Source organism: Cucurbita pepo, chromosome LG16 (assembly GCF_002806865.2).
Source record: "Cucurbita pepo subsp. pepo cultivar mu-cu-16 chromosome LG16, ASM280686v2, whole genome shotgun sequence".
NCBI classification, from domain to species: domain Eukaryota; kingdom Viridiplantae; phylum Streptophyta; class Magnoliopsida; order Cucurbitales; family Cucurbitaceae; genus Cucurbita; species Cucurbita pepo.
In genome coordinates this window covers 6,704,383-6,731,792 of record NC_036653.1, presented here as the reverse complement: position 1 = coordinate 6,731,792, position 27,410 = coordinate 6,704,383, and the positions used below count along the sequence as shown (strand labels likewise).

The window sequence follows — 27,410 nt, the reverse complement described above, 5'->3', positions numbered from 1 at the left end:
GGATTTATTTATAATGATTTTTGCTTGTAAGGAAGGGAAAGGTGTTTGAGCTCTCCATGTTATTTCATTATGGATGTGGTAATTAATGTTCTTCCAATCCAAATCCGAGTGTGACAAAATAATTTCATAATTTGTATTTTAAGCGAAAAAAAAAAATAAACTAAAATATTGTATATACGTAATGATTCAATTGAGCTCACGTGATTCGCACGTCCTCAACAAATTTTTTAAAAAGAGACGACTTGCAAAACTAGAGAGTTCATTTATATCGCGTTTGATACACATGATCTGATGCGTAAATTCGAGAATGGGGAAAAAGGCTGTAGCAAAAATTAGGGTAAGTGAATTTAAGTATATTTAAGTATTAATGTTCTATAAAATTTATTTTTTAAATTAACAAATTATATATATAAAAAATTTCAATTAATAAATTTTCTTCCAAATGGTACAAAATTTTAAAAATTTAATAATATAAAATTGAAAGTTTTAGAAATTATTAAATAATTTTTTTTAAAGTTGAGTAAATAAAAAATTTAATAATATAAATTGTACAAAATAAAAAATTTAGCAACTTTTAAAATTTATATAGCTTTTAAAAATCAAGAGCAAACTCGTAATTTAGAAAAAGTTGGAGGACCTAAGTAAAATTAAATAAAAGTTGAAGACAGACCTGTAATTTAATAAAAGATTAAAAAATAATAATAATAATTTTAAAAATAGAAATCTGGACCAAACTCGTAATTTAGAAAAAGTTGGAGGACCTAAGTAAAATTAAATNGAAAAAAAAAAAAAAAAAAAAAAAAAATCCTTGTTGACGGTTACTTTGCTTTCCGTAGGTCGACGGCAGTCCAGAGAGGGAGGCTAAATTACAGTTTTAGCCCTAAAGAAAGTTGTAATTTCAAAGAAATACCCTCAACGAACGGCTGGGACCCTCCAGGGAAGTGAGCTACCTGACCTGAACCATTTTTGGCGTGCAGCGTCTGGGTGTGCAGCAAGGCCTCGTGATCCTCTGACCATATCTCGCTATAAACGACAATGGCCCGAATGGTTCTTTCTTTGCGCTGTTACCTAACGCTCTTCCATTTTCAAATTGTAAACGCTCAACCAAACCCACTTGATTTTTCATTTCTTCTTCTTCTTCTTCTTCTTCTTCTTCTTCTTCTTCTTCTTCTTCTTCGCCCCTCTCATTTGACTCAATCGTCTTCTTCCAACATTCTGATTCTGCAACGCCACAACTTGTTTTGAAGAAATGAAATGCTTCCATTTCACGAATGGTGAGAGAAAGGATGATGAAAATGGTGTCGTTTCTAGAGCCTCCAAGGTCTCCTGGGCTCGGTCGCTCAGTATGGCTTCAAGCACGTTTGATACCAGGCGCTCTGAGTTCGACGCTGACTATTCTAGGGATTTTTCCGACTCGATTGGGTTTTATGAGATTCTGACTCAACGGAGAGCGAACGAGTTGCGGGTTTTTTCGTTTTCTGAGTTGAAATCGGCCACGCGCGGGTTTAGCAGGGCGCTGTTGATTGGCGAGGGAGGTTTTGGCTGTGTGTTTAAAGGAGTTGTTGCGGCTTCCAATTCCAAGTCGGATTTGAAAATGGAGGTTGCTGTCAAACAGCTCAATCGCAATGGCTTCCAGGCATGGCTTTCTATTTCTTCTTCTTCTTCTCCTCGTGTTCATTAATGTTCTTGATAGATCGGAATCAATGGTTTTAGTGATGGCTGTGTTTGAATCTGTTGTTCTATTACTACTGTCTCACATGATGTTGAATGCGAACTTCGAAATGTATTGATCACTCTGGTGGTTCTGTTCTGTTATTTGATTAAATCCTCTGAAACCCTAGATTGTGAATGATCGGGAATGATTCAAATCTGATTGATTCTTCGAACAAATTGTAGTATTCAGGGGCACAAGGAATGGATCAATGAGGTGAACTTTTTGGGTGTGGTGAAGCATCCGAATCTTGTGAAATTGGTTGGATACTGTGCTGAAGATGATGAAAGGGGAATTCAAAGGCTTCTGGTTTATGAGCTTATGCGCAACAGGAGCTTGGAGGATCATCTTCTGGTTCGAGTATCTCCACCATTGTCATGGTTGGCTAGGCTTAAGATTGCTCAGGATGCAGCTCGTGGCCTTGCATATCTACATGAAGAAATGGATTTTCAGGTACAAATGATATCATATTCTTCCCAGAAACAATCTGATTGTGGGAACCATGAGTGATTTGGATCTGTTTTCATACAATGCAGCTAATTTTTCGCGATTTAAAAGCTTCGAATATCCTTCTAGACGATGAATTTAATGCTAAGCTTTCGGATTTTGGACTGGCCAGACAGGGTCCTCCGGAAGGAATCAGCCACGTGTTCACATCGGTACGTTGGAACCTATTTAGATTGAGTTTCTAAGTTCTTAAAAAATGTTTTTAAGCATTTAGAACGTCGAAATTCTTGAGAACAAAACATGTGTGAGATTCAGTATCGGCTGGGGAGGAAAACGAAACACTCTTTATAAGAGTGTGGAAACCTCTCCCTAATAGACGCGTTTAAAAAAACCATGAGGAGAAGTCCAAGAGGAAAAATCCAAAGAAGACAATATCTGACGACGACTTACTTGTCTTTGAAGGTTGTAGGCACAATAGGCTATGCAGCTCCAGAGTATGTTCAAACTGGCAGGCTGACTGCAAAGAGCGACGTGTGGAGCTTCGGGGTTGTTCTCTATGAACTCATTACAGGTCGACGTGCTGTGGAGAGAAACCTACCGCGCAACGAGCAGAAGCTTTTGGAATGGATTAAACCATACGTCTCAGACCCTAAGAAATTCCACCTTATTATCGATCCACGGCTTGAAGGAGAATGCAACATCAAGTCAGCACAGAAACTTGCATCACTTGCTAACAAATGCCTGATGAAGCAGCCTAAGAATCGCCCGAAAATGAGCGAGGTCGTTGAGATTCTTGGTAATATCATCAGTGAATCATGTCAAGATCATGAAGCAGTTCCTCAACCCGTCAACGACGAAACTGTCGAAACGAAGGAGGAAACGGCAGAGGTTGCTGAAGTTAAGGCTGCTACTACAAGGCATAGGCAGAGTCATCTAAAGAAGGTTTTTGATTTCAGAGATATGGTGAGCTTAAGAAACAGATCTTTTGGGAAGTTAGATTGGAGAAATTGGACACCTGGGTTGGTAAGAACTTGGTGACAAACCCTTTCACTTTTCTTCTTTGGAAATGAAAGCATAACATATGGAGGGCTTCCTCCTTTTTCTCTTTTTTTTTTCGGTATACATGTAAAGCCTTTACGAAGTTAGATCATCAAATTTTTAGTACGTTTTTCCGTTACAAATTTAGTCACCAGACTTTAAAGTTATGCTTTTAGACTTTGTAGCCTTTCCGTTCGAAAGCTTTCAAGGCCTAATGTGCCACATATATGAACGTAAATGAATGACGGGATGGAACTTCAATTATCGATTTAGACTTGGTCGTACGTTCACAAGAAATCACACTAAAATAAACAAAGAATTCAAAAGAAACCTTTACTTGAACCGACCCAAGAATCGCCTCAGATGAATGACTATGAGAACTGTACAATTTCTATACATTGGAATGCATCCGCTAAGTTCTTCAGTTTTGTTGCAAACTATCTGAATGTAGTCGCCTGATCATCTTATGTATGGAGAGCTGAAATGGAAGGCCGGGGATAAGCTTGAGCGCTCTTTGGATTATGGGCATCATCGGCGCTATGCCTCCGAGCACGACGGTTATTGGTTGGGTTCCTATTGCTAGTAGGGTATGTAGAATCTTGTAGTTGCTCTAATTCTTTTACAACATCATCCATGTTTGGTCTCAGTTTGGGTTGAATGGATAAGCATCTTAATGCAAGGGTACATGCCTTGTAGGCTCCATCCAATGAGTATTGACCCTCGAGACGACTGTCCATGATTCGAAAAATCTTACGTTTGTTTGCAAGGTAAGGTTTTGCCCATTCCACAAGATTGTGTTCTCTAGCTGGTCGATTCTTGTCGATTGCTCTCCTTCCCGATAATATTTCTAGTAGGACAACTCCAAAGCTATACACGTCACTCCAAGTAGTTAGATGACCTAGAGACAGTGAGCGATAAATTTGATTATCAAGCCGACAATGTGACAGCAGGAGTTTCTGATTCTGTAGAATATTAATACCTGTAGCCAGATACTCCGGGGCTGCATATCCATAGGTCCCCATCACCCTGGTCGAGACGTGGCTTTTATCGCCCGTTGGCCCGTCTTTGGCCAACCCGAAGTCAGAGAGCTTAGCATTGTATTTCTGAATGCAGAAGAAAACGAAGCTTCAAAACAAGAAAGAATTAACTACTTGACGAGCTCTTTAGCACATCTTTGCTTGTTACTTACAGAGTCAAGTAGGATATTTGAAGTCTTGAAGTCACGGAAGATCACTTTTCTTTCATCACAGTGGAGAAAGGCCAGCCCTTTTGCAGCACCAAGAGCAACCTTCAAACGCAGGCTCCAAGAAAGTGGTTGAAAATAGGATCCTCCTGGAACATTATGCAAATGTAATATCGAACATTAATGAAATGAAGTCGTTTTGGTTAAGTCGAATCGAAGGGTAGCTGATAAGAAAAACGAACTTCGAAACAAATGATTTTCCAAGCTCCCTCGAGGCATGAATTCGTAAACAAGCAAACGGTGTTCGTCCTCCAAGCAATAGCCGACCAACCTCACGAGGTGACAGTGAGAAAGTTGGCCTAGAAAATTTACTTCAGCCTAAACGAAGAAAGAAAAGAAGAGCATAAGCTGACCAACAGATAGTACACATTTAAGAACAAGAATGAGCCATCTCTGTGTGTGATATGGGGAGGCTGGCTAACTCACCAACCACTCTCTGTGACCTTGAAAACCATCTTGGTTAAGCCTTTTGACAGCAATAACCAGTCCGGTGCCAGGCTTGGCTGCTGCAAAAGAATGCTCATCAATCCAACCCTTGAAAACTAAACCAAACCCGCCTTCTCCTACCACGCTATCCGGACGAAAGTTCCTGGTGGCTGCTTTAAGCTCGGCGAAGCTGAAGCTCTTCAAATTGGAGTGCAAGATTTCGCCTTCAGTTCGTGGAGTTAGTGGCATAGAGGGCAAAGTGATCTTGCTACTATTTGTACTGCCAATATCGTTGCCATCAGTACTCACAGCATTAGAGTTCACCCCTGCACAAAGAAATAACGACCTCTAACAAACTTGCGGTTGTTTAATCGAATCAATCAAATCGAGACCCGCACAGGTGCACTTATTAAGCTCCTTTGGAAATACTTTCAGTTTAAGCAAAGATCTTGATGTCTGTAAATTCAATAAAAGCCGGTATTCTTGCATATCATATGATCGTTTTCTCAATGTTTACAATACTTTGCTAAACATCCACCTTTTAACTTCAAACTAACTAATTGAACCAGAAAAACTCAACATTTCATCTATTTTGCAGACGTAGAGTTAGCTTGGTAAGTGTGAAGACATCTCACTACATAAATGTGTAATAGCCCAAGCCCATCGCTAGCAGATATTGTCCGCTTTGGCCCGTTACGTATCGCCGTCAGCCTCACGGTTTTAAAACGCATTTGCTAGGAAGAGGTTTTCACACCCTTATAAGGAATGTTTCGTTTCTTTCTCCAACCGATGTGGGATCTCACAATCCACCCCTTTGGGACAGCATCCTCACCGGTACACTGCCCGGTGCTGATTCTGATACCATTTGTAACAGCTCAAGCCCACCGCACTTTGGCCCGTCACGTACGCCGTTAATCTCACGGTTTTAAAATGCATCTGCTAGGGAGAGGTTCCCACATCCTTATAAGGAATGCTTCGTTCCTCTCTCCAACCGATGTAAGATCTCACAACATGCCTCAACTAGACAACAAGAGATCCAAATAATTGTTTCATTACTTATGTAAAGAAAGTCTTGTAGTACCTGTATTACATGAGTTTTCAGCTTTGATTCTGGTACTTAAGCAGACACCCATTAGAAGAAGCCAACAGACTCCCCAATCTTCAAAGGATTAGCGCTGTACACAACCAAAAAGAGGAAGAAGATAATAACTAAACATGAAATCATAACTACAGAAGACCTCTTTTCCAATTCCAACTTCAAATCTCAAGCAAAACATGACGAAACAAGATAAAAGACGCCAAACCCAAATGCAGAAATGAACAAAAAATGAAGAAACTCACATATTCTCCTTGTATCAGCAACCAAAACGAAATATAGAAAGAGGGTCTGAAACGGAGTATTGTTCTTGGCGGAGGATTTGAGATGAAGAAATCTTGCATTAATGGCCGACTGATTGGAGATCAACATGTGCAAGGAAGCTGTTATTGTTGAGCCGCTTGATTGGGAACCTCTCTGTTTGTTTCCTTCGATGGAACCTTTTGACAACTTGACTATTCAAATATCTAATTTAATGAAAGCTTCTCGACCCCTTTCGCACCTAAATCTTGATTTATCCTCGTGACCCATCAAAATTTTGGGTCTCTTTCTCATTACACTTGTCCAAGTTGCCGCTCCAATGGTCCAGAAGCTCTAATCCATCCATTGCCGACTCCTCTTTCCTTCATTTTTTTAATTTCCAAAGTTCTCATAGCTCGTTGGATAACCCCCAAAGTTGGCTTTTTGGGCCGCTGATTGGTGTTGTGTTTATCGGCCACCAGTTTTGAATTAAGCCAATTTCCCGATCTTGTTTCCTCTTCAGGATCTGTCTTTGGATTTGGCATAAATCCGTATCAGGAATGCCATGTGAATTAAAAGTTTTGTTATGTTCTAAAAAGGATTCTAAAAACAAAAAAAAAAAAAAAAAAAAAAAAAAAAAAAAAAACTTTAACACAGAAAAAAAGTGTTATTTAATTCCTAAACTTTTAAAAATATCTTAATTGTATATATCTAATAAATCAATGACTTATAAAATTCTTATCAAATTATTGGCTCTTTCCTGAACCAAGTAGAGGAAATAATGTCACGAGAAGGACGACAATGTCTGCTTATTCATCCTTTTACTCTTCTTCAGACACTCATATATCATACCCTTCCTATAAACGTGAAGACAACAAAAGAGCTGAATAAAAAAGTCTGTGCAATATCAAATAATTCTGTCCTTGTCTTCGTTGTTTTCTTCCTTGTGATTGTTGGTAAATGCTTCGCCTTGTACTTCATTTTGTGGTCTTGTGGCTTCCTGGGGCTTAAATATGATGATCCAATAATGGGGGGGTTGGGATTCTTCATTTTGAGGATGTGATGATTTGAAAAAAATGCAGAAGAAGACATAGGAGAATGTTAGGAACCACGAACCTCTATAATGATATGATATTGTCCACTTTGAGCATAAACTCTCATGATTTTGCTTTTGGTTTCCCAAAAGGTCTCGTACCAATTAAGATAGTGTTCCTTACTTGTAAACCCGTGATCTTACTCTTAATTAGTCAATGTGGGACTACTCTTAATAATCCTCGAACACATGAGAGGGTATGCTTTGTGTGCAGTGAAAAGGGGAGTCCTTGTTTCTTCTCAGGGTTTGTGAAATCCAGAAACCAAACACTCAAAATCATGGACAGGATTATAATGTCCAAAATTTCCCCCCATTCCATCAAAGTTGATGACAACTTACTTTTGAGATTTGACTTCTCTCTTGGACTTGAGAAGTCTGCATTGTGGGCGGCGTGGCTACTCGTGAGTTAACCAACCATGTCAGCCAAGTGGCCACGAGGTACCCACAGCTTATCTGCTAGGAAGAAGACTGCCGACGCCTGACAGGGTGAATCTAGCAATATATTATCCATGGGTGTCTGATACATCGGACTAATCTCAACATCCAACCATAATTGTCAAAGAAACTCATAGAATATCAAAAATTAAGTAGGTGGCCACCATGAGATCAACTTCTTGATCAAAGAAACACCGTTGAAATTGTATAAATGGTTCAAACTTTTTTTTAGCTTTGAAACTGCTCAGTAAGTTTGATCAAACTGTAGGTTTCAGAGTCAGGCCTAGCTCCTCCTATGATCATCCTCCTCAAAAGATTTGGATTATGAATCTTGGCCTTCACGTAAGCCCTTAACAAAGTGTTGTAAACGAATGTGTACCTTGTATACTTCGCTTCCTTGAGTTCCTCGAATAACTTTTCAGTATTTTCAACGTCTCCCCTCTCTGCCAAAATTTCAATCATTGAAAGAGTGGTTTCCAACCATGGAGTTGACATTCTAATTCTCCTGCTGCTGCTTCTTATATTTGATCCAAGATCTAGTGTTTTCATGCCTTCCTCCACCAAGCCAGCTTTCAAGCAGCCTAAAGCCAGGTTTCGAAAGGTTATGGCGTTTGGTTCGCACCCATTTGCTTCAATTTCCCTAAAGAATTCTGTTGCCTTTTTAATCAAACCGTGTTTGCAATACACAGATAAAATAGAATTGAGTTGATCTGTGGCCTTAATTCCTCTTTTGGTTTTCATCTCTAACCAGAGCTCTTCTGCTCGGCTTAGTAAACCAATTTTACCAAATGCTTCAATAGCTAGTATAAAACTTTTAGATGGGATGTGTGGCAATCCTTGTACGGTACCCCAAGTCCTCTCTAGCTCTTTCTCCTTCTTCAAATAGCCATACAAGATGATTAGGACATCATAGGTCGACCAATTACTCCCAGCTATAGATTTTTCGATAGCCTCGGTGTAGGCTTCAGCTACAGTATACAACTTTGCCACGGCGTGTGCAGTAGCTACTATGCAGTAAGACACCTCATTTGGTTCAACATTAGCTCGTTTCATATCACCAAATACCTTCATCAACCCTTCAATATTGTGTTCATTGGCTTCTATTTTCATAAGAATGTTATATGTAGAAACATGTAAAGGCACTTTATCAGCCTTCATCTGAGTAAGAATTTTTGGGATAAGTTTCCGACGACGGGGAGACGAGTGGAGTATAATGAGGCGGTTAAAAACTAAGTGTGATATGCGATGGGAAACTTCCCTCATTTTTCTCATGTAAGCCAGTGAAAGTCTAATCGCTCCCTTGTCTAAACATGCAATCACAAGATTGTTGAAGAGCAACTCTCCTTGAAATTCCACAGGGATGTTAGAAAAGAGCTTCTCACCTTGTGATATGCCATGGTGTTTGATTGTAAATTCCAGCAAATAGGAGTAGTCCAATTCATTTATCCGATATGGTTTCTCCCTGATCACCCACTCCATAACCTGCCAAGAACAGAAGACAAATCCAAATTAACAAAAGGAGCCCTGTTAACAGAAGATGAATCTTATATTATAAAGCAGGCCTGGAATACTACATCATAGTGACTCTACTATAAGTAAAATGAACTAAAAGCACACAGCATTACACTAAGAAATAGAGTAATCAAGAAAAAAACAATGTTCTCTTCTATGCATTATGCAGTGATGAAATCTAATGGAAAGTTAAGAAAATACAATCTTCGGCTTAACATCCCCATAGTCTTTACTCATGTGCAACTTTCATGATCTGTGGAGAAGATATTGCATCCAAATCCATCATTTCTGAAACTTTCAGCTTCTTAATGATTTAAGCAAATACTTGAAACTGCTATTTTTCAAGTTCTTCTCTGGATTACATTCTTAAAAGATATCAGCCAACTCAACTGTGATGCAGATTAAAATTCACAACATCTAAGAATAACAGCAAACGAAAATGGAGCTTTAAAGAGGGAGATGGATATAGCAACCTCAAGCGCGTGTTTGTTCCTTTCGAGCTTCCTGAGGCGATTGATAGCATGAAAAATATCGCCACGATGAATAGGAAAGCCATCGCCCATCCAGCTCCTGAAGGCATACCCAACCGTTTCTCCCTTCGGTATTCTCTCAATCCTCAATGATAAGCACTTGGATCCCTCCAATTCTGACTCTAAAACTTTCCCCGATGAGTTATCGGAGATTTGAGTGCAAAGAAAGTTGAATCGAAAGGGGACTGTATTGACCGCCGAAGAAGTGCTAGAAACTGTTCGACGAAATGCTTGAATGAGCCTATACCCCGAGAGGAACGCCCCCAATCGCATACTTGACTGAAAAAAAAAAAAAGAAAAAGTGGAAGCAAGAAGAAGAAACTGAGACGCGGGTAACAAATTTGCGCCGAAAAGCTCGAGGTTCAGTATAATGTGCCAATTGAGGTTTTATTTATATAAGCAAATATTTAAATATTTAGTAAAATTTATATTTATAAATCTTATCCCATTATAATAATTTATTACTAAAATAATAATATATCTTAAATTTTAATTTCATTTTTATTTATTAATGAGTAGTAAAAATCGAATATAATAATAATAAATTAATTTTCATTTATTAATGAGCAGTAAAAATGAAATATAATAATAATAAATTGTAAAATAGTAAGAAATAAAGAAAATAAAAGGAATAATTATAAAATAAAAAAAAAATCAGAGTCTACTATTAGATATATAACAGATTCTATAACAGTCCAAACCAACTGCTAACTGCGGGTAGATATTATCTGTTTTGATCTGTTAATCACTGTTAGCCTCAGTGTTTTAAAATACATTTAGAGAGATTTCTACCCCTTATAAAAAAATGTTACGTTTCCCTTCCAACTAATGTGGAATCTCACAAATTTCAAACGGACCGTTCCTTCTACGTAGCAAGAGAAATATACGCCAAGTTTCTAACATTAGTTGTAAAACCATCACCTGCATCTACTTATGAGTAATCAGGGGAAATGGGTGGTGGCCAAGGACGGGCTCGTGCACTACGAAGAGTATTGGCATCGTCAGCGCTATGCCTACGAGCCATGCGGTTTCGGGTCGAAGTTCTGTTGCTGTTAATGGATGTGGCATCTTGTAGCTGTTCTAATTCTATTACAACCTCGTTCATGCTCGGTCTAGACTTGGGGTCAATGGACAGGCATTGCAGTGTCAAACTAGATAGCTTATAGGCTGCATCCAATGAATATTGGCCTTCGAGACGGTCGTCGATTATTCGAACACTCTTCCGTTCGTTTGCAAGGTAGGGTCTTGCCCATTCGATGAGATTGTGTTCTCTAAATGGTCGATTCTTGTCAATAGCTCTTCTTCCTGATAACATTTCGAGTAGAATGACCCCGAAACTATAAACATCACTTGATGTGGTTGCCTGACCTATAGCAAGTGAAAAGACAAAGTGGTCGACGTGAGACTGTAAACGTTGTTCTGTTACAACGAACTACGTTGACTCGACAAGTTTTTACAAAGTAGACTTAAGTTTCTCGGATTAGTAACGCAAAAAAATGATGTTATTTATCAGGAGAAAGAATGCAGAATCAAGGATACTTGACAGCAACGAGCACGCTTTCGGGTTGTGTTGAATATTACCTGTAGTAAGATATTCTGGAGCTGCATATGAGGTACTCAGTAATCCTGGTAGAGACATTGCTCGTACCGCCTGTTTCTCCGGTGTCTTTGAAAACCCGAGATCAGAGAGTTTGGCATTATAGTCCTGAACATAAAAGAAATGACGTTCATGGCTTGACGCCGGATCTTTCTAACGAGTAAACTGTTAGAAATCACAAACGCTCCATAATGGTATGATATTGTCCACTGAGCATAAGCTCTCGTGGCTTTACTTTTGGTTTCCCCAAACGGCCTCATACCAGTGGAGATGTATTCCTTACTTATAAACTCATGATCATCCTCTTAATTAGTAAAGGTGGGCCTCCCACCCTACAATCCTCAACCATCCTCCCCTCGAACAAAGTACACCATAGAGCCTCTCCTAAGGCCTATGGAGCCCTCGAACAGACTTTCCTTAATCGAGACTCGACCCCTTCTTAGGAGCCCTCGATCAAAGTACACCCTTTGTTCAACAAGTGAATCACTTTTGACTACACTTTCGAGGCTCACAACTTCTTTGTTCGACACTTGAGGATTCTATAAGCATGGCTAAGTTAAGGGTACGACTCTAATACCATGTTAGAAATCACGACCCTCTACAATGGTACGACACTGTCCATTTTGAGCATAAGCTCTCATGGCTTTACTTTTGGTTTCCCGGAAAGACCTCCTACCAATGGAGATATATTCCTTACTTATAAACCTACGATCATCCCCTTAATTAGTCAATACAGAACTCCTCCCAACAATCCTCTACGTAACTAGCGGAGTTAGATCCTAGATCCCAGTCCATGAGGCCATTTTTATCAAAGGTACACAATAAAGCTTTATTTGGACAAATGACTTACAGAATCAAGCAAAATGATTGAAGTCCTCAAGTCACGGAAGATCACTTTTCTTTCATCACTGTGGAGGAAGGCCAGCCCTTTGGCAGCACCCAGTGCAACCTTCAAGCGGAGAGCCCAAGAAAGAGGTTGAAAATATGAGCCCCCTGCAATTACAACTTCAGTATCAAACACTTAATATTTCATAATGTTCTTATGAGTTGCATCAAAGGATACAGAAAACTCACGAAGGAACAGATGATTATCCAAACTTCCTCGAGGCATAAGTTCCGACACGATGAGCTGTTGCTCGTCTTCCAAGCAATAGCCAATCAATTTCACAAGGTGAGAATGAACAAGTTGGCCAAGGAAGTTCACTTCAGCCTAATTGATAAAAGAAGCCATGACATGAGTGGATCTATGCAGCATAGAATCACAAACTTGTTTAACAAATAAGTCATGTTAGTGCACAGGTTCTATTCTATCCTAGAAGATGGTTAAATATGAGACAACCCTGCAGCTAATCTCAAAGAGAGAACTCACAAACCAATCTCCGCGACCTCGAAAACTATTTCGGTGAAGCCTTTTGACTGCGATACCCAATCCGGTTCCAGGTTTGGTAGCAGTAAATGAATGCTCATCAATCCAGCCTTTGAAAACTGAACCAGAAGCAGGTACTCCCAGGACACTATCAGGACAGAAGTTCCTTGTTGCCTCTTTGAGCTCTGCCAAAGAGAAGCTCTTCAAATTGGAGGACTGCGAGATTTCACCCTCGCTCCGAGGAACTGGCAGCGCTGAAGCCAACGAGATCTTGCTACTTGCACTACCATTATCGTTTATGTTACTGCTATCATTATCATCTTTCGAATTTTTCACCCCTGCACAAACAAATGCATGCCCTGTAATGAAATAATAGCCATTCACTCGACTCCAAATCCTCATGAGTACACATGCTCGGTTGAGACTACTTTAGTTCAATTAATGTAACAGCCCAAGCACACCGCTAGCAGATATTGTCTTTTTTGGGTTTTCCCTTTCGTGCTTCCTTAAAACGTGTCTACTAGGGAGAAGTTTCCACACCCTCCCCTACCGATATGAGATCTCACAATTAAAGATACTAAAGCCTTGAATAAAAGAAAGAACTCGTGCACATTGTATGATCAATATCGACACAAGTTTATACGTTATACCAACAAACTGAACCATATAAAGGACAATATTCCCAACAAGTTCAGTAAATTAATAAGAAATCTAAAAGAACTTTGAAATGACAACCAGAAAGCCTAAAAGCTTCCACCACACTGTTTCATTAGCAAATAAAGTGAGCCTTGTAGTACCTGTATTATCATCGTTTTCTGATATAGATTTGGCACTAAAGCAGATACCCATCAGAATTAAGTCAAAGACACTCCCACCTTCAGAACATTCATGCTGATACCACCAAAAAGGGGAAGAACAAGATAATAAGCATCAAATCAATATTCCATCAATGAAATCAAGCACATTCACAGCAAACCCATATGAACAAAGATGAACAATCTAAACTAACCAGTTTTCATTGTATCAGCAACCAACGTACGAAAAGGCAACTAGTTAGATCCTCGTTCCAAAGCACTGTTTCCTTAGGGCAATCTTCAGCAGAAGATTTAACTGATAAGAAATAAGCAAACCCCTAAAGTTCCTGCTAAAATTTCCCTGTTCATTTGGCTAAAATATAGACATGAAGAAGGGTTGGACAGCCCCCAGCGGACAGGAAGGTAGGAAGTTTCGTGTTAATGGCGAGTATATTGGTCCCCTTTTTCTGTCATTTCACAAAGAGGATAGGGCCCCGAAAGGCTCCCGCTGCAGTCTGAGAGGCGTCCGATTTCATCGTCTTCAATGAATCACAAAGGTGAAAAACAAGATTGCTGACGGCAAATCGGCACCGAATGATAAACATGAAAGCAAATTGGATGGGTAAGGGATTGGATAGGCGTTACTCTTTTGACTTTTCTATCATTGGATTGAACTCGAAGAAATACCTCGATCATGGGAGCTTGTTTTCAAGCCCATGGTCCACGCGGGAGTCCCAATCAAGCGCCCGAAAGCCTCCCATTTCAATGGAGCTGGAGCGGAGGAATCCAGAATTAAAGGGACCGCTCTTTCTCGGCGGCTCAAGAGCCCCCTCGCCGGCGAGCGAGCGAGCCGCCGCTCGACCGAGTAAGGTCAAATGGCGGTAGCAAATCTGTTGACTTAAACTTGAAGACAAAATTTAATAATAATTTTCCGTACAACATTTTCGGGCTTCTATCATTTTTGTAAATAAATATTTTAATGATTTTAATTCGAATAAATGTCGGCTTATATTATTTTTATTATATACCTAAATTTGAACTTTATAGTAAAAAAAAAAATATATATATATATATTAGTAATTAGTATAAAAAATTAATTAGTGTACGGTTGTTTAAGGAAAGTGACCTCAGCAGACAGCTGTTTAAGGAAATGTCTAATCACAAATTAATAATAATGCTACGGTTAATTGCTGTGATTATTTTAATTAATTGTCATAATAATGGAGTATTTTCTTAAATATATTTTACTCATCTAAATTAAAAATTCAGTGGTAATCAAAATTAAATTAAAACATTAAAACTAAATTATATTATTATTTCCAATTTGAAAATTGTTACTAAAATAGTGTCACATATTGTGAAATTCATGTGTGATTTTGTGGTTACCCAAGCAATTCTACCAAATAAAAATAAATTATGAATTTAATTTATCAAATTCGTTAAATTCAAATTTATATTTATCTATCTCAGTCTAATCCTAAACGAAGTATTGACCTCAACCGTGCTGAATTTATGTTAAAAAGCATAAAAAAGAAGAGAATACAAAGTGATTATTATACAACAGCATTGGGTCTCAAACGTATATTGCTCAAGCAAACAACGGTTCCCGCAACATACCCGGTTATCTAAAGGAAGATCGAACTATCTCATTCTCGTTCTCGAGCGACTCATGCAGATTTCTTCACTGTGGCAGAGTTGATGATGTCAACAAACTCGGGCTAGTTCAAGAAAAAAAAATAAAGACGAGTCGGTAATTGAAGTCGAATTAAGTTCACTACACCAAACAAGTGAAAAAAAAAATGATATGATATGAGAACAGTTCAACCTTAACCGAAGCTCCTCCAACCAAAAATCCATCCAAGTCAGGTTGTGCTGCCAGTTCTTTGCAGTTTGCACCATTTACAGAACCTAGAAGACAAATTAATAACGTAGACAGGTTAGCTCCACACCAAATTAAGATTTTTATTTGGTTGTTTTCTAAAATTTAGAACCCTCCCTCGGATTGCTTTTGGCTATATCATGCTTCGGAGGGTTCGAGCTCGATTGCAACGGCTTTCCTAATCAGTATGCTTGAATTTATAGTTTTGACCAACTCAACAAAGTAGAGAAAAATAATGCATAGTGTCACGATCGTACTTTCAAGGGTTCGAGCTCAATTGCAAAGGCTTTCCTAACCCGTATGCTTGAATTTACAGTTTTGACCAACTCAACAAAGTAGAGGAAAATAATGCATAGTGTCACGGTCGTACTTTCAAGGGGTTCGAGATTGATTGCAAAGGCTTTCCTAAGCAGTAGGCTTGAATTTACAGTTTTGACCACCTCAACGAAGTATAGGTAAAGAATGCAGTGTCACGGTCGTACTTTCAAGGGTTTGAGCTCGATTGCAAAGGCTTTCCTAACAAGTATGCTTGAATTTACAGTTTTGACCACCTCAACAAAGTAAAGGAAAAGAATGCATAGTGTGATGATCGTGCTTTCTTCATAGTTAGGTTGTGACACATAGCATACATGCAGACGTTTTTTATAGGAGCAAAGAGGTTACCTCCATATATAATTCTAATCGACTCAGCAACTTCAGCACCAACATTGTTGTGAAACCATTTCCTCAATTCAGAATGGACCTTTGAAAGAGCCACAGTGAGTTGTTAATTGACCGAAATCGAAGAGACGTTTACGAATGTTTGAGAAGAAAGCTTACTTCCTGAGCCTGTGTAGGGGTTGCAACTTTCCCTGTTCCGATAGCCCAAACTGGCTCGTAAGCCAAGACGACATTGTCCCAATGAGAAATCTTATCTGCCACGTAACAGACACGGTCATCCATTTTGTACAAAAACAATGGAGTGTAATATTAAAAGCCTCACAGCACGCACACGAGCATACAATCGACCTCTAAGTTCCTGAAAGTTGCAAGAATTTTCTTTCAATGTCAGAGCTGAGAAAGTAGAAGTACCTGCAATTGCTTTAGTTTGTGCTGCAACAACGTCCAATGTTGATCCTGATTCTCGCTGCTCAAGAGTCTCCCCAACACAAGCAATGACTTTAATGCCTTGAGAAAGTGCATATGCAACTTTATCTCCTACAAACTGAATACAAACGGATGAGGGAATAGACTTTGAATCAGTGATATTTGTTGATGGTGAAATTAATCTTTTTCCTCGGAAAGTTCGGGATAAGGTCACGAGTTTCCGTTCTAGCAGGGGTTACCTCATTGGATTCGTTCAAAAGAAGCCTTCTTTCAGAATGCCCAATAATAACCCAAGGAATCCCCAAATTGACGAGCATCTCAGCACTGCAGGCAAAAGGATATCAAATTCAAATGAATCGCATGAAGCACACTTAATTCTTAAGAGTTCAGAGAAATATTTCTTCAAATAAAAAAGAAAAAGGCCCAGAAAATCAAGACAAAAGATTGCATTCGTCAGTTTCTGTTGAGACTAACTCTGAAAATTTTGGACAAAGAACAAAGTTATGACAAATGAATAAAGATATTATCAACTAGCCACGGCACGCACGTTCCTGTTCGATATACCGAACGCATAAGCTGAAAATCATACCTAATTTCTCCTGTAAAAGCACCACCCCTACGAACCCAACAGTTCTGTGCTGCAACTTGAATATCAGACCTCAGCAAACTCTTAACCAGCGAAAGAAACACAAAAGGTGGACTCACAACAACTTCTGCAAAGGAGAATAACATATACAGACCAAATCAATCACTGGAAGAGCTTCGTAGAACACTGATACAACTGAAAACTAAACAGGATTTCCATACGTACCCACAACATCTTCTGAAGGAATTTCAGCTTGATTCAACGTGCTCACAATTTTCTTCGTCTCCTCGTTTGTTCCATTCTGTAGAATTTTCATTCGATGAACAAGATAATTAGTTCAATCAAGCAAGTCCAGTGCTCCCAAACTCCAATTCCAAAGTTACACATACTCTTATCACTTAAACACATCGAAGACGATTGAAAATTACATATAGCACACTCCGATCGGGAAAATCACAGGATCTTCGAAGTCAGTACATCGAAAAATCAAGTGAGAAAAGTGTGTTTGGAAGTTCCTCACAGTTCGCAATCAAAACCCAAAAAATTCAAACCAAATAGCTAGAAATCAATATAAACAACAGATTCAGCATCTAATAGATCGTACCATGAACGGCGGAACATCAAAAACATGGAGACAAAATAGAAAGAAAATAAACAAAAGAATTTTAAATAAGAACTAAGCAGCATACGCATTTCCAGTTGCCTCCGACGAAGAACTTCCTGGCCATTTCTCTTTCCCTTTTCCCTTTTCCTGAGAATCCTTGAATCAGAGAATTCGATAACAACGAAAAAAAGGAGCGCAGAATCAAAGAACTTGAGCGGAGATGGAGCGGTTCACGCTTCAAGGATGACAAAAAACTACGATTATTTTTTTATTTAAAAATCATAATATAATTTTTATGGAATACTTTAATTAAACAAAAAAAAAGTGTAATGCTTTTATCCCATGCTCCAAATAACACGAAATTCTACATATATATATATATATATATATATATATATATACACACACACGCCTTACCGCAGCCCAGCCCATTAAGAAGCTTACCGCTCAGTTATTTGGAAAAAGAAAGGCCCAAATATCGCTTTCAGGCCCAGCCCAATAGCCCAAATCTCAACTTCCAAAATTCCCAGCCCATTTAGAAAACTTGACGTCAAAGGCCCAGCCCAATTACCCAATTCGGCCCATTTAGAAAACTTGCCGCCAAACGGAAAGTATTTATTTCTTTTTTTTTTTTAATCTATAAAAAGTGAATAAATCACAGAAGAGGTATTTTCTTTTATCCTCTTCGAAACTACCGGCGCCAACTCACGAAACCCTTACTCGAAAGGCTCTTCGTCTCTATCTTTCTCCGACGTCCGATCTCGAATTGGAACTAGGGCATAATTTGGGAATTTTGTTCCGTCTGCAAGCTACAGGTATGTTCATCGAGTACAGCTACTTTTGTTTAATTTAAGGGAATTTTGTTTTTCCCCTCTTGTTTGCCTTTCTTTGGACGATTATTCTCAATAGAACGGAATAGAGAAACTCTAGGTTAATCGCTTTGGGGGGAGGAAAAAGAAACGTAGAAGACTAATCTGAAAATTCTTTTTTCTGGTTCAAGATTATGAAATCGTGAAATAGGCTGCTGTGGAATTAAGCAGCGATAAGTTATATTCTTGTTGTGGTAATTTAGGGGGAAATTTCTAGGGTTATTGACAGCATCTCTACTGTGACCCACGAGAACCTTCGCGGCAACATTTAATCTCCTTTTCGACGAGCTCTGACGTTGACCCACACTTCAATTGCCTTCAAATCGAGTTGGCCACTGTCCATTAAGTTTAGATCTGCAAGTTTGGACGGTTTTGATCACCGACCCGCGAAGATCAGAGTCCTTTTGGTGAGGTTCAATGAGTATTAACGGGAAACCTTTTGAACTGGATTAAAGTAAAGAATCTTAGGTCGATCGTTAACCTGTGGAAGCTTTATGCGTGTAGTTTTGGACTAGTTAGGACTGATCCATTAAGGTTTATGGTCTATATTGTGTAGAATATCCTTCTTGAATGCTCTTAATTTAGGTTAATGCTTTCAAACTGAGTTCTAGCATCATCCATTAAGGCTTCCCAAGTAAACGACCACCATGGGTTGATTTATAATATTTGTGTTACGTTGACTCGTTATTGAGCGTAATAAGCATGTTCTGCTGATTTTTTGCTTGTGGTGGTTGGAGGTTGGGGCACGGCTCCTCTTGTAGTAGGGGCTGCTGAGTATTTGCATATACTCGCTCTCCCCGTCCCCACCCGCACCCACCTGTTTTGGCAGGTGATTAAGGTCTCTATGGGCTTGGTGAGCCGTGATGAATGAGAGATCTATAGCTTGTTGGTTTCGTTTTTGTAGTTGGATTTAGATTTGTGCACTTGCAATCCTTAGATCATTTGTTTATTACTGTCTCAATGGCCAAGCTGGAGTTTAGTATTGGTGTTATTAGACTTCTTTTATAGTTTCAGTTGTTCATGGGGGTTAAATTTTTTTTGATTGGTTTCCTTTATTTGAATCTGGTTCTACTTTAGATAGTGTTTAGTTTTTGGTTTTTGGTTGGAAACTTTGTTTTGTTATTGTAGATTTTAGTTTGGTTTAAACAATGTTCTTGTTGTACTTGAGTTTTGTAATTCCTTTTTTGTCCTCCTTACAGGCCTTTTACGTCATATTAATTTCTTTTTTCAAGTGTTGATCCCCAAGCTTCAAGATGCCAGCCACAGCTGGAAGAGTTCGCATGCCTGCGAACAATAGGGTACACAGTAGTGCTGCCCTACAGACGCATGGTATATGGCAAAGTGCAATTGGGTATGATCCATATGCACCAAACAAGGATGATAACAAGAGTTCTGCACAACAAAACACAGCTAGCTCTGAGCCAGAAGCAGAGAATGCATATGCTAGCTTTCAGGGTCTTCTTGCACTTGCTCGCATAACTGGTTCCAATGCCAATGAGGTTCGTGGTGCTTGCAAGAGGTGTGGACGTGTTGGACACCTTAGTTTCCAGTGCAGGAATTTTTTGAGTGTTAAGAATGATAAGGAGAAAGACCCAGAAGCTATCCAGGCTGATGTTATGTCAGAGCTGGATAAATTAAAAGGAAATATAGGTAAGGGAAATGGAAAAGGTGCAGTTGAGAGTGAGGAGGAGAGTGAGGAGGAAGAGAGTGAAAGCTCTGACTCGGATGCTGATTCAGAGATTGAGAGGATTATTGCTGAAAGGGAAGGGAAAAGAACTAGTAAGAAAAGGTCACTGAAAAGAAAGGATGATTTGGTTGATGATGGATCAGGTTCTGATTCAAGAGAGAAAAAGAGAGGGAGGTCAAAAAGGAGGAGCAGCAGAAGAGAATCCAATGATTCAGATGACAGCAGAAGGAAGAGGAGAAAGGAGAAGCGCAGGAAAATAGACGATTCATCAGATGAGGGAGAAACAATCAAGCGACGTCATAGGAAGAGTAGAAAAGAGAAGAGAAGGAGAAGAAGCCATAGATATTCTGATGACTCGGATTCTGATACATCTGAGGAATCTCATCGAAGGCACAAACACAAGAGTCGGAAGGCTGCATCGCTAACTGATTCTGAAGATAGCAGCTCTGATGATACAAGGGGCCGAGCAAGGAAGCGCTCTGAGAAGAGAAGCAGGAAACATCGTTACGAGGAGGATGAGTAGTCCTATCTGGTCAAGTTATCAGGACCAAGTAACTTTCTTCAAACTTTTTCCCCGGCTAATCATGTTATATTTTTATGGAGAAAAAATAAGTAAACATGCAATGCAAACATGATGGATCCATTCTTTCCTTGATCTCTAATTAGATTATTAGATTTATATCGTAGTTTAGATTCGGACCTTCGCGTAACTGTGTGATATAATACGATCACTTCTTCTGCTTTCCTAAAGCCATGGTTGAATGGATGTATTTTTTAATTGCAGGCCAAATGGTCTTCAGAATTGTTGGGAGATGAGATGGATATCGTGATCCTTTCTGGTAGCTATGGATTTACATAATAAACCCAGCCATGGTTGTCTCTGAAGTTTATTGTGGTATTGCATTCATGTAAACTGTATTTGTTGTGTGCCTTTTCATTCTGTATATTATGCTTATTTCCGAACCAGAGTGTGAAATGAATTATCGAAATATTGAATAGTCTGTTCGGGAGGCCGAAGGGAACGTACGCATGACTCTATGTTAACATTTTCGAAGTTCTGAAATGGGATTTGGAATGAATTATTTTATGGTATTCAATGTCTCCTTATCTGATCTTACGATTAGCTATGTTTAGTTGACTTCATAATCCCAACTCATTGGTGTATTGCATAACACTATATAATTCAGTGAACTATGAACATGTTAAGTATAACAAGAATTTTGATTAGAGGTAGGGAAGAACCAAATGAACCACAAAACTGCAGTGGTTGTTCGTATACATCCAAACAAGAAACTCCTAAGTACAGAAAAACAGACGTATGTGTGTGATTGAAAATGCTAAGAATCTTATCTATTCCACCTACTTGGACCTGACAGAACAAGAACTTCTATGTACTGATTTGGAGATTGCCACTATACAGTATTATCAACAACATGATCTAACCAGGAATCCTAAAAACTTATTACTTCCTCTAAAAGCTCATCAAGAATCAAATCCTCCAACTCAAGTGCGTTGTACTCTATTTCAGTTTGGAGGTTCATCCAATCGTCACCTTTTCTTAAATCTCGCCCCACAACATCGTCTAATGACTGGTCTAGTTCTGGTCCCAAGCATAGGTACCAGGCAACTTTTTCTCGGACATCCTCGAGAAGATACTGCCCGAGTGGCATTGGTCGGATTTGGCTCCTCGAGGAGAAGTTTTTAAGGAAAGAAGTGAATGATTTTTCAAATACGTTGTGTGATGTCTCATAAACTAAATCATGCAAAAGCTGGTGATCAGAATCTTTGTCAACCTTCTCCCAATAGCATTCAAGTTTTTTGTAAAACTGGGCCTCCTCTCCCTCGAATATCGAAGAACTGAGCGGTCGGTCTATTGTATGACCACTTTCGATAAAGCTGGAGAGCTGTAGAATATACCTCATATAGTTGAAGTCAGCATTGTTGATTCTACCAAGTTCGGAATTCAGATAGAGATAGTTAGAAATCTTCTCAGCATCAATTATCTCATGATTGACAATGGTTTCAGATGCTGATAAAGCTTCTGCGCTCGCCTCCTTAGGTTGGTCATCAGAAGGTTCAAGCTCATTTGCAGCACTGCACCTACGATTTAATATGGAACCTGGCACAGTTTAACCAAAAACATGAGAGGATAAATCTTTGAAAGATATATAGCTAAAATATATTATCTAGCTAAATCCGTTTAATTCATCAGAGGAATATATCATGCTAAAGTTGTAAAAACAGAGCAAATACTGATGCATTAAGGCACGCTATATGTTTTAATGTAAGCTTCATAAAAGAGGATAGCACTATTGAGAAAAAAGACCATGAATAGCTTCCTATATTTACCTTCTGAGTCGGACAGCTTTGAAGTTTCATCATCTCGAAAACAAGTTTCACTGACTTGATCGACAGTCGGTGAAAGCTCACCGACTTGATCGACAGTGTCACTGACATCGACATCTTCAATTACACATTCACTACCCAATACTTGATGGTGTTCACCATCTGAAAAATCTAGGTGAGGTATTTTCTCCTCAAGCTTATCTGCCCAAGCAGCTCCCTCATCATTTTTTACCTCGTTTAAACTACCTGAATAATCAACAGGCATGTTATCATCACTTTTTTCTACCACACTCTGTGAATCACTATCCAATGGTTCAGATATCACTTCGTTTAATAGATGGGCTGGATTCTCATCTATTCGCATATTATTATCTGTACTCGAATGCACCACGCCCCTCTTTGGTTTTTCTGTGCGAGAAACAGCAGGAGAAGGGTCAGTAAATAATGTGCAAAAGAGATCTATATCAGGCAAAGAAAGATTCCTTCCATAGGATTTTCGACGCTTCTCTATATTCGGAATCGTTTCTTCACGTATCAGCCTTAAGCTTTGTGAGTCGAAGCACTTTGCCTCCCTTTCGGGCTGTTGAGAATATCTTTCCAGAGGAGCCTTTAATGAAGCAGTTCCTGTCTTGGTTTGAACTCCATCACTGAGATTATCATTCTCAGAATTGCCAGTCTCACTGTATCCTCTAATGCCTAAGCCATCATTGCTCGTGGCAGTTCCTAAACTTTCCTGCGCCTCTTCTCTGCTAAGGGGAAGTTCATGTCCAGAGGGATTCACGGTTTGGGTTGGTGTTCCTTTAGATGTTTTCTGGTTATTTCCCTTCTTCCTCTCCTTGAATGAATGCCTTATTTTCTGTTTAATAAAATTGAAACGCTTGACAACCAACTGATTCCACCCCCCATGCCTTAGTCCACGATTCGGGCCAAAGGAAGACGAGCTTGTTTGCGGCGTTATGTTAGAGCTTGAAGTACTATCAGAGTCACAAGGCATCACATCTTCATGAAAATTCTTAGGAGATTCAGATTCAACCAGCTTTGATGGTTGGGAAGAGCCAGACTTTCGTACTTTCGGAAAGGACTCGTTCAGCTTGTGTTGGAGTGAGCTAAGCTTTTTGTATCCTTTTCGTGCTAAACCAGGAGCAGGAAACGACCTTGATTTTGCTAGACTTGCAGAGGACTTCTTATTTTGCGGGGTTTGGAGAGTTTTCTTACTCTGTGCACCTTGTAACAATTCAGCAAATAGTTTTCGATTTGCCTTAAATATCTCTTGGATATGAACGTCTTCCTTAAATGAGTGACTCGAGATATTTCTGTCGATCTGTTTACTTTCTAAGGTTTTCCTTACTCCATTAGATTTCTCTGTAAAAGATGTCAACTGGGTATCAATCTTTCTCCGAGTAAAGTAGTTTTCAGAATCCATGGCATTCAGAGAATTACTCTTTATTCCTGGTGCACCCAATTCCATAGGACTTATATGTCGACAATAATATGACGAAGACTCTAAATGATGTATAGATTGCGTTCGACTCAAACTTCGTTTCGAATTCGAGTTTAACTTCCAGTATTTTTGGCTTTCTTCCTCTGATATCTCTTTACTTATCACTTCATTTACATATCCTTCTCCAGGTTTGCTGCCAATAGGACAACTCTCTGCAGTACACTGTTGGACATGATAAATCCAGAATTAACAAATCATACCTCACAATATCGTCCAGTTATATCAGATAATGCTAGCTAATGGTACCATGACCTTACCCATAAAGGCTTGTTTTCGTCGTTAATCTGTTCTGTCGCTTCAGCAACGTGGTGGCTGTTCATAGTTGATTTTGGACTTCCCTTGCCTGCAGATGAGTTTTGATAAGAAATCAGATAACAAATCCACAAAAAACTCGTTTAAAGTTTGGCTTCAAACTTACTTTTTGAATGCCTTCTGTAAGGAAGCATCTTCTTAACATTATGCCAGGGATGGTAATCAATAGTATGGAATATGCTCCAGAAGCAGCCTGGAACGTTTCTGTTAAACTGTATATTGGAGTCCTGGCGCTTGATGTGCTTTTCCATTTTAAACATGATGAGAAGTCTTCCAAGCTCTCTACACACTAAGATTGAAAATAAGCTCAGCCTCTTTTGTTTGCTATAATCTTTTAAACTACCCCTTCAAAATCTACCCAAGATTTTATCTTACAAGAACTGAACAATCACAACTGAGCGAGCTACAAATTGAAGAACTGTGTAGAAGTTGAATTGAGAAAGAAAAGGGTCTATATTTCAACAGCGATGTTCTTCAAAAAAACAAGAACAAAAAAAACAGTCAGAAAGTTAAAGAACAGACCCTTTCAACAAAACAGTAAAAGAAACATAAACAGAATTTTCAGTTCGCTTCAACGTTTAGAAACTCTCACAAGACAATAAATTGAGGCAGCTGACATGAGTTAAAGCCCCCTAGATATTTATTGCAGAATTTAAGAACAAAAGAGGAAAAGAAAAACAGAGGGGAACAGTTTCAAAACCTTAAATAGTCATCATTCAATTTGAATCACTTCAAGAACGAGAAAAAGAACTACCACCCCCTTCCGGTATTTCGATTGAAATACCCATAAATGGTATTTACCGTAGAAATAATATTCTTGCTTATTTCGATGATCCTCAATACAGAATAAATAGTTCTGGAATTACTAAATATGGGACTATACTAAATATGGGACTATACGGACGCATTCATACCAAGAAAGGAAAAAGGTGGGGTTTTCCTTCAGCAGCTAACGAAGTTTCACAGGCTATGGAAGGTTCAGAAGGCGGCGGCTCCTGGAGATTAGATAGAAAAATAAGAAACTTGCAGGTTTTTCCTTGCTCCAAAGTTATGTTTATGTAAAATAAACCAAAGGGTAGATGGATAGGAGGAGGAGAAAAGTAAAGGCGTTGAATATGGTGAAGAACTTGATTTGACTATGACCAAAAAAGAATGATTATTGCTTTATTCTTTAATATCACCAAAACATTTTGATGTGTGTTCATGAGTATCCATCAGAAATTTGATAAATATCAAAGAATCAAGATGCTCATATCATTTCAAGTAATGAATACTAACCGTGGATACCCACAGCACCCAAGATAGGTGAATCCTGGTCCACTTGGTCCCAGAACGAGTCTCCTTGCCTGGTCTAAACTCCATAACCTCGACCTCAGGGCAGGTCTTCATAAGATGAACACATGAGTTAGTTGACGGGTTCAAGACTTTACAGAGATTGATGGTTTGGTGGCGAAATTATTGAAACTCCAAAGACTGTTAGATTACGTGAAGATATGACCAATTCCACCTAAAATTAATGGTTCCTGTTCTCTCAAGCAGTTGAATAAAGAAATAAATTAGGGTTCATAGAACGGGGAGGTTAGATTCTTTCAAAATCGATCAAATAAATAGTACAAATATGATGTGATTGGAGATTTAAAATAATCCAACGATCAGCGGTTTGAACAAACTAGATAATACGCAACCACGTAACATACTAGGCTGATCCTTTTTCTTGAATTCATAACGAATGGAAAAGGTAGAAAATCGTCATGTTCTTCCTTTACACAGCCCCACTTTGATTATAGGTACAGGAAATTGACCTGCTAGAAGACTGACCTGTGAACTTCCAATTTCCGCGCCAAGTCGTCGAAACTGAAATGGGCTCCAAATCCAATCGCCTTTCGGTTCAACCAACTGAAATTTGTCTATATTTTGTCTACTTTTGGGGTTGGTTTTGGATTAGTTCGTCGTTTGTTTGGATATTCATAGCCTAATCTGTAACCTTCGCCCTCCAAATTTTCCATCGGTTTCTTGGTAACCAAACAACTGCGTGTTCTTCAATTCTTGTATAATGGGCTCTAACAAGAACCCTAGGGAGCTCCCGAATTAATCCATATATGCTCAATTCATTCAGGTTCGGACATAAACTTTAAATCTTATGTAATAAGCTCCAGGACTGAGTCATGGGCTTAGCTATCAAATGTTGGTCCGAGTGGGGGCAAACAATGTCTTTCTTTCCGTAGGCTTCGGTTGAACCGAATGTGGGCCTTCACTTTTTAGAATCGAACCATTGTAGCTCGGGTTAAGTAACGATAGTGAATTACAGAAGGTTACCACAAGGGACGTGTCCTTATATATTGTTTATTGTCCACAAAGCTCGACATCACCATCGACACCATTCTTTATCTAAGACATTTTAAAATTTTAAAAAATAATTCTAAATTTTTATTTGTATATTTTATTCTAAATTATCTAGAAGTTTATTCGATATTATTGTAAAAATAATAATAATAAATAATATTTTCTTCGTCCATGGCCCATGGGCCTTATTTATGAGGATTGGGCCGGTAGAAAATGGATAATGGCCCAATCGGTTAAGAGGCTCAAAATTTGGGCCAACATGGGTTGCGTCTGAACAAGTTTAGGCCCATTTTCGGCCCAATGCAAAAAATGACGATTAAAATAGTAATTGATAATTAAATGATTACTATAAAAATGTAATGCCGATGAATTTTCCCTAATATTAAGAAATTAATTAAATTTTCAAAATTTTAGTTATTTTTTGTAAAAATATTATACTAAAAAAATATATATAATAATAATAATAATAATAAAGCTTCAGACCCTTCAATATTTTGGTCGAATATATAATATAATTTAGATCAAGTATCTCTAGTTATGGGAAGCGTTTTTACTTTTGTAGGTGCCTAAGTGACTTCATAACCCGAAACAAAATCTGGATAACCCGTTGATCGTTAGGATCAACCAGTTGCACTATATTCACGTTGACAAAATATTATGCATTTTATT

At 38.7% G+C, this 27,410-nt stretch overlaps 7 protein-coding genes across 13 annotated transcripts; 2 read left to right on the top strand and 5 right to left on the bottom strand.

Annotated features, from left to right (window-relative positions):
* Window positions 1–1,165: 1,165 nt before the first annotated feature.
* Window positions 1,166–3,339, top strand: LOC111776824 (probable serine/threonine-protein kinase PBL19). The gene is made up of 4 exons (XM_023656206.1): window positions 1,166–1,636; window positions 1,904–2,164; window positions 2,248–2,370; window positions 2,621–3,339. The coding sequence occupies exons 1-4, from the start codon at window positions 1,250–1,252 to the stop codon at window positions 3,194–3,196; spliced, it is 1,347 nt and encodes a 448-aa protein (XP_023511974.1). The 5' UTR covers window positions 1,166–1,249; the 3' UTR covers window positions 3,197–3,339.
* Window positions 3,340–3,438: 99 nt separating this feature from the next.
* Window positions 3,439–7,717, bottom strand: LOC111776828 (probable serine/threonine-protein kinase PBL9). The gene is made up of 8 exons (XM_023656210.1): window positions 7,634–7,717; window positions 6,207–6,792; window positions 5,947–6,040; window positions 4,866–5,191; window positions 4,622–4,757; window positions 4,386–4,528; window positions 4,176–4,299; window positions 3,439–4,094 (listed from the first exon to the last, which is right to left on the bottom strand). Exons 3-8 carry the CDS (start codon window positions 5,996–5,998, stop codon window positions 3,661–3,663), a joined length of 1,215 nt encoding a protein of 404 aa, XP_023511978.1. The 5' UTR covers window positions 5,999–6,040; window positions 6,207–6,792; window positions 7,634–7,717; the 3' UTR covers window positions 3,439–3,660.
* LOC111776812 (pentatricopeptide repeat-containing protein At1g07590, mitochondrial) lies at window positions 6,925–10,080 on the bottom strand. The gene is made up of 2 exons (XM_023656191.1): window positions 9,715–10,080; window positions 6,925–9,211 (listed from the first exon to the last, which is right to left on the bottom strand). The coding sequence occupies exons 1-2, from the start codon at window positions 10,042–10,044 to the stop codon at window positions 7,958–7,960; spliced, it is 1,584 nt and encodes a 527-aa protein (XP_023511959.1). The 5' UTR covers window positions 10,045–10,080; the 3' UTR covers window positions 6,925–7,957.
* Window positions 10,081–10,438: 358 nt separating this feature from the next.
* LOC111776827 (probable serine/threonine-protein kinase PBL9) lies at window positions 10,439–14,388 on the bottom strand. Of its 2 annotated transcripts, none has more exons than XM_023656208.1 (7): window positions 13,744–14,388; window positions 13,532–13,625; window positions 12,738–13,093; window positions 12,443–12,578; window positions 12,219–12,361; window positions 11,353–11,476; window positions 10,439–11,139 (listed from the first exon to the last, which is right to left on the bottom strand). In XM_023656208.1, the coding sequence occupies exons 2-7, from the start codon at window positions 13,581–13,583 to the stop codon at window positions 10,703–10,705; spliced, it is 1,248 nt and encodes a 415-aa protein (XP_023511976.1). In that variant the 5' UTR covers window positions 13,584–13,625; window positions 13,744–14,388; the 3' UTR covers window positions 10,439–10,702. The 2 variants fall into 2 exon arrangements, with proteins under 2 accessions (XP_023511976.1, XP_023511977.1); XM_023656209.1 differs by having other exon boundaries at window positions 12,738–13,072.
* A 629-nt stretch (window positions 14,389–15,017) lies between these two features.
* Window positions 15,018–17,998, bottom strand: LOC111776843 (triosephosphate isomerase, cytosolic-like). Its single transcript, XM_023656231.1, has 9 exons — window positions 17,769–17,998; window positions 17,305–17,380; window positions 17,083–17,206; window positions 16,733–16,817; window positions 16,479–16,611; window positions 16,227–16,321; window positions 16,071–16,149; window positions 15,354–15,436; window positions 15,018–15,246 (listed from the first exon to the last, which is right to left on the bottom strand). The coding sequence occupies exons 1-9, from the start codon at window positions 17,805–17,807 to the stop codon at window positions 15,196–15,198; spliced, it is 765 nt and encodes a 254-aa protein (XP_023511999.1). The 5' UTR covers window positions 17,808–17,998; the 3' UTR covers window positions 15,018–15,195.
* A 328-nt stretch (window positions 17,999–18,326) lies between these two features.
* On the top strand, window positions 18,327–21,331 carry LOC111776835 (CAX-interacting protein 4). Of its 2 annotated transcripts, none has more exons than XM_023656221.1 (3): window positions 18,327–18,498; window positions 19,752–20,790; window positions 21,024–21,331. In XM_023656221.1, exon 2 carries the CDS (start codon window positions 19,806–19,808, stop codon window positions 20,760–20,762), a length of 957 nt encoding a protein of 318 aa, XP_023511989.1. In that variant the 5' UTR covers window positions 18,327–18,498; window positions 19,752–19,805; the 3' UTR covers window positions 20,763–20,790; window positions 21,024–21,331. The 2 variants fall into 2 exon arrangements, with proteins under 2 accessions (XP_023511989.1, XP_023511990.1); XM_023656222.1 differs by having other exon boundaries at window positions 18,342–18,498; window positions 19,785–20,790.
* A 110-nt stretch (window positions 21,332–21,441) lies between these two features.
* On the bottom strand, window positions 21,442–26,486 carry LOC111776795. Of its 5 annotated transcripts, XM_023656164.1 has the most exons (8): window positions 26,217–26,486; window positions 25,677–25,781; window positions 25,313–25,393; window positions 24,774–24,870; window positions 24,505–24,687; window positions 24,344–24,429; window positions 22,589–24,248; window positions 21,442–22,358 (listed from the first exon to the last, which is right to left on the bottom strand). In XM_023656164.1, exons 5-8 carry the CDS (start codon window positions 24,656–24,658, stop codon window positions 21,691–21,693), a joined length of 2,568 nt encoding a protein of 855 aa, XP_023511932.1. In that variant the 5' UTR covers window positions 24,659–24,687; window positions 24,774–24,870; window positions 25,313–25,393; window positions 25,677–25,781; window positions 26,217–26,486; the 3' UTR covers window positions 21,442–21,690. The 5 variants fall into 5 exon arrangements, with proteins under 5 accessions (XP_023511932.1, XP_023511931.1, XP_023511930.1 ...); XM_023656163.1 differs by lacking the exon at window positions 24,774–24,870 and having other exon boundaries at window positions 25,677–25,921; XM_023656162.1 differs by lacking the exon at window positions 24,774–24,870.
* Window positions 26,487–27,410: the final 924 nt, after the last annotated feature.

Bases quoted from the DNA above. Each gene is read 5' to 3' on its own strand.
- LOC111776812 (XM_023656191.1), bottom strand. From the start codon at position 10,044: ATGCGATTGGGGGCGTTCCTCTCGGGGTATAGGCTCATTCAAGCATTT. The intron at 9,212-9,714 runs GTTGCTATATCC...TGTTCTTGGCAG, and splicing joins GGAACAAACACGCGCTTGAG to GTTATGGAGTGGGTGATCAG.
- LOC111776824 (XM_023656206.1), top strand. From the start codon at position 1,250: ATGAAATGCTTCCATTTCACGAATGGTGAGAGAAAGGATGATGAAAAT. The intron at 1,637-1,903 runs GCATGGCTTTCT...TGTAGTATTCAG, and splicing joins TCAATCGCAATGGCTTCCAG to GGGCACAAGGAATGGATCAA. The intron at 2,165-2,247 runs GTACAAATGATA...CATACAATGCAG, and splicing joins ATGAAGAAATGGATTTTCAG to CTAATTTTTCGCGATTTAAA.
- LOC111776828 (XM_023656210.1), bottom strand. From the start codon at position 5,998: ATGGGTGTCTGCTTAAGTACCAGAATCAAAGCTGAAAACTCATGTAAT. The intron at 4,529-4,621 runs GTTCGTTTTTCT...ATAATGTTCCAG, and splicing joins GGAAAATCATTTGTTTCGAA to GAGGATCCTATTTTCAACCA. The intron at 4,095-4,175 runs GTATTAATATTC...CACTGTCTCTAG, and splicing joins CCCGGAGTATCTGGCTACAG to GTCATCTAACTACTTGGAGT.
- LOC111776843 (XM_023656231.1), bottom strand. From the start codon at position 17,807: ATGGCCAGGAAGTTCTTCGTCGGAGGCAACTGGAAATGC. The intron at 17,381-17,768 runs GTATGCTGCTTA...AAAATTCTACAG, and splicing joins TCGGAGGCAACTGGAAATGC to AATGGAACAAACGAGGAGAC. The intron at 15,247-15,353 runs GTTGAACTGTTC...TTCTTGAACTAG, and splicing joins TTGGAGGAGCTTCGGTTAAG to CCCGAGTTTGTTGACATCAT.
- LOC111776835 (XM_023656221.1), top strand. From the start codon at position 19,806: ATGCCAGCCACAGCTGGAAGAGTTCGCATGCCTGCGAACAATAGGGTA.
- LOC111776827 (XM_023656208.1), bottom strand. From the start codon at position 13,583: ATGGGTATCTGCTTTAGTGCCAAATCTATATCAGAAAACGATGATAAT. The intron at 12,362-12,442 runs GTGAGTTTTCTG...TTGTAATTGCAG, and splicing joins GGATAATCATCTGTTCCTTC to GGGGCTCATATTTTCAACCT. The intron at 11,140-11,352 runs GTAATATTCAAC...CACTTGCTATAG, and splicing joins TCCAGAATATCTTACTACAG to GTCAGGCAACCACATCAAGT.
- LOC111776795 (XM_023656163.1), bottom strand. From the start codon at position 24,658: ATGTTTAAAATGGAAAAGCACATCAAGCGCCAGGACTCCAATATACAG. The intron at 24,430-24,504 runs GTAAGTTTGAAG...ACTCATCTGCAG, and splicing joins TTACAGAAGGCATTCAAAAA to GCAAGGGAAGTCCAAAATCA. The intron at 22,359-22,588 runs GTAAATATAGGA...AAACTGTGCCAG, and splicing joins AAAGCTGTCCGACTCAGAAG to GTTCCATATTAAATCGTAGG.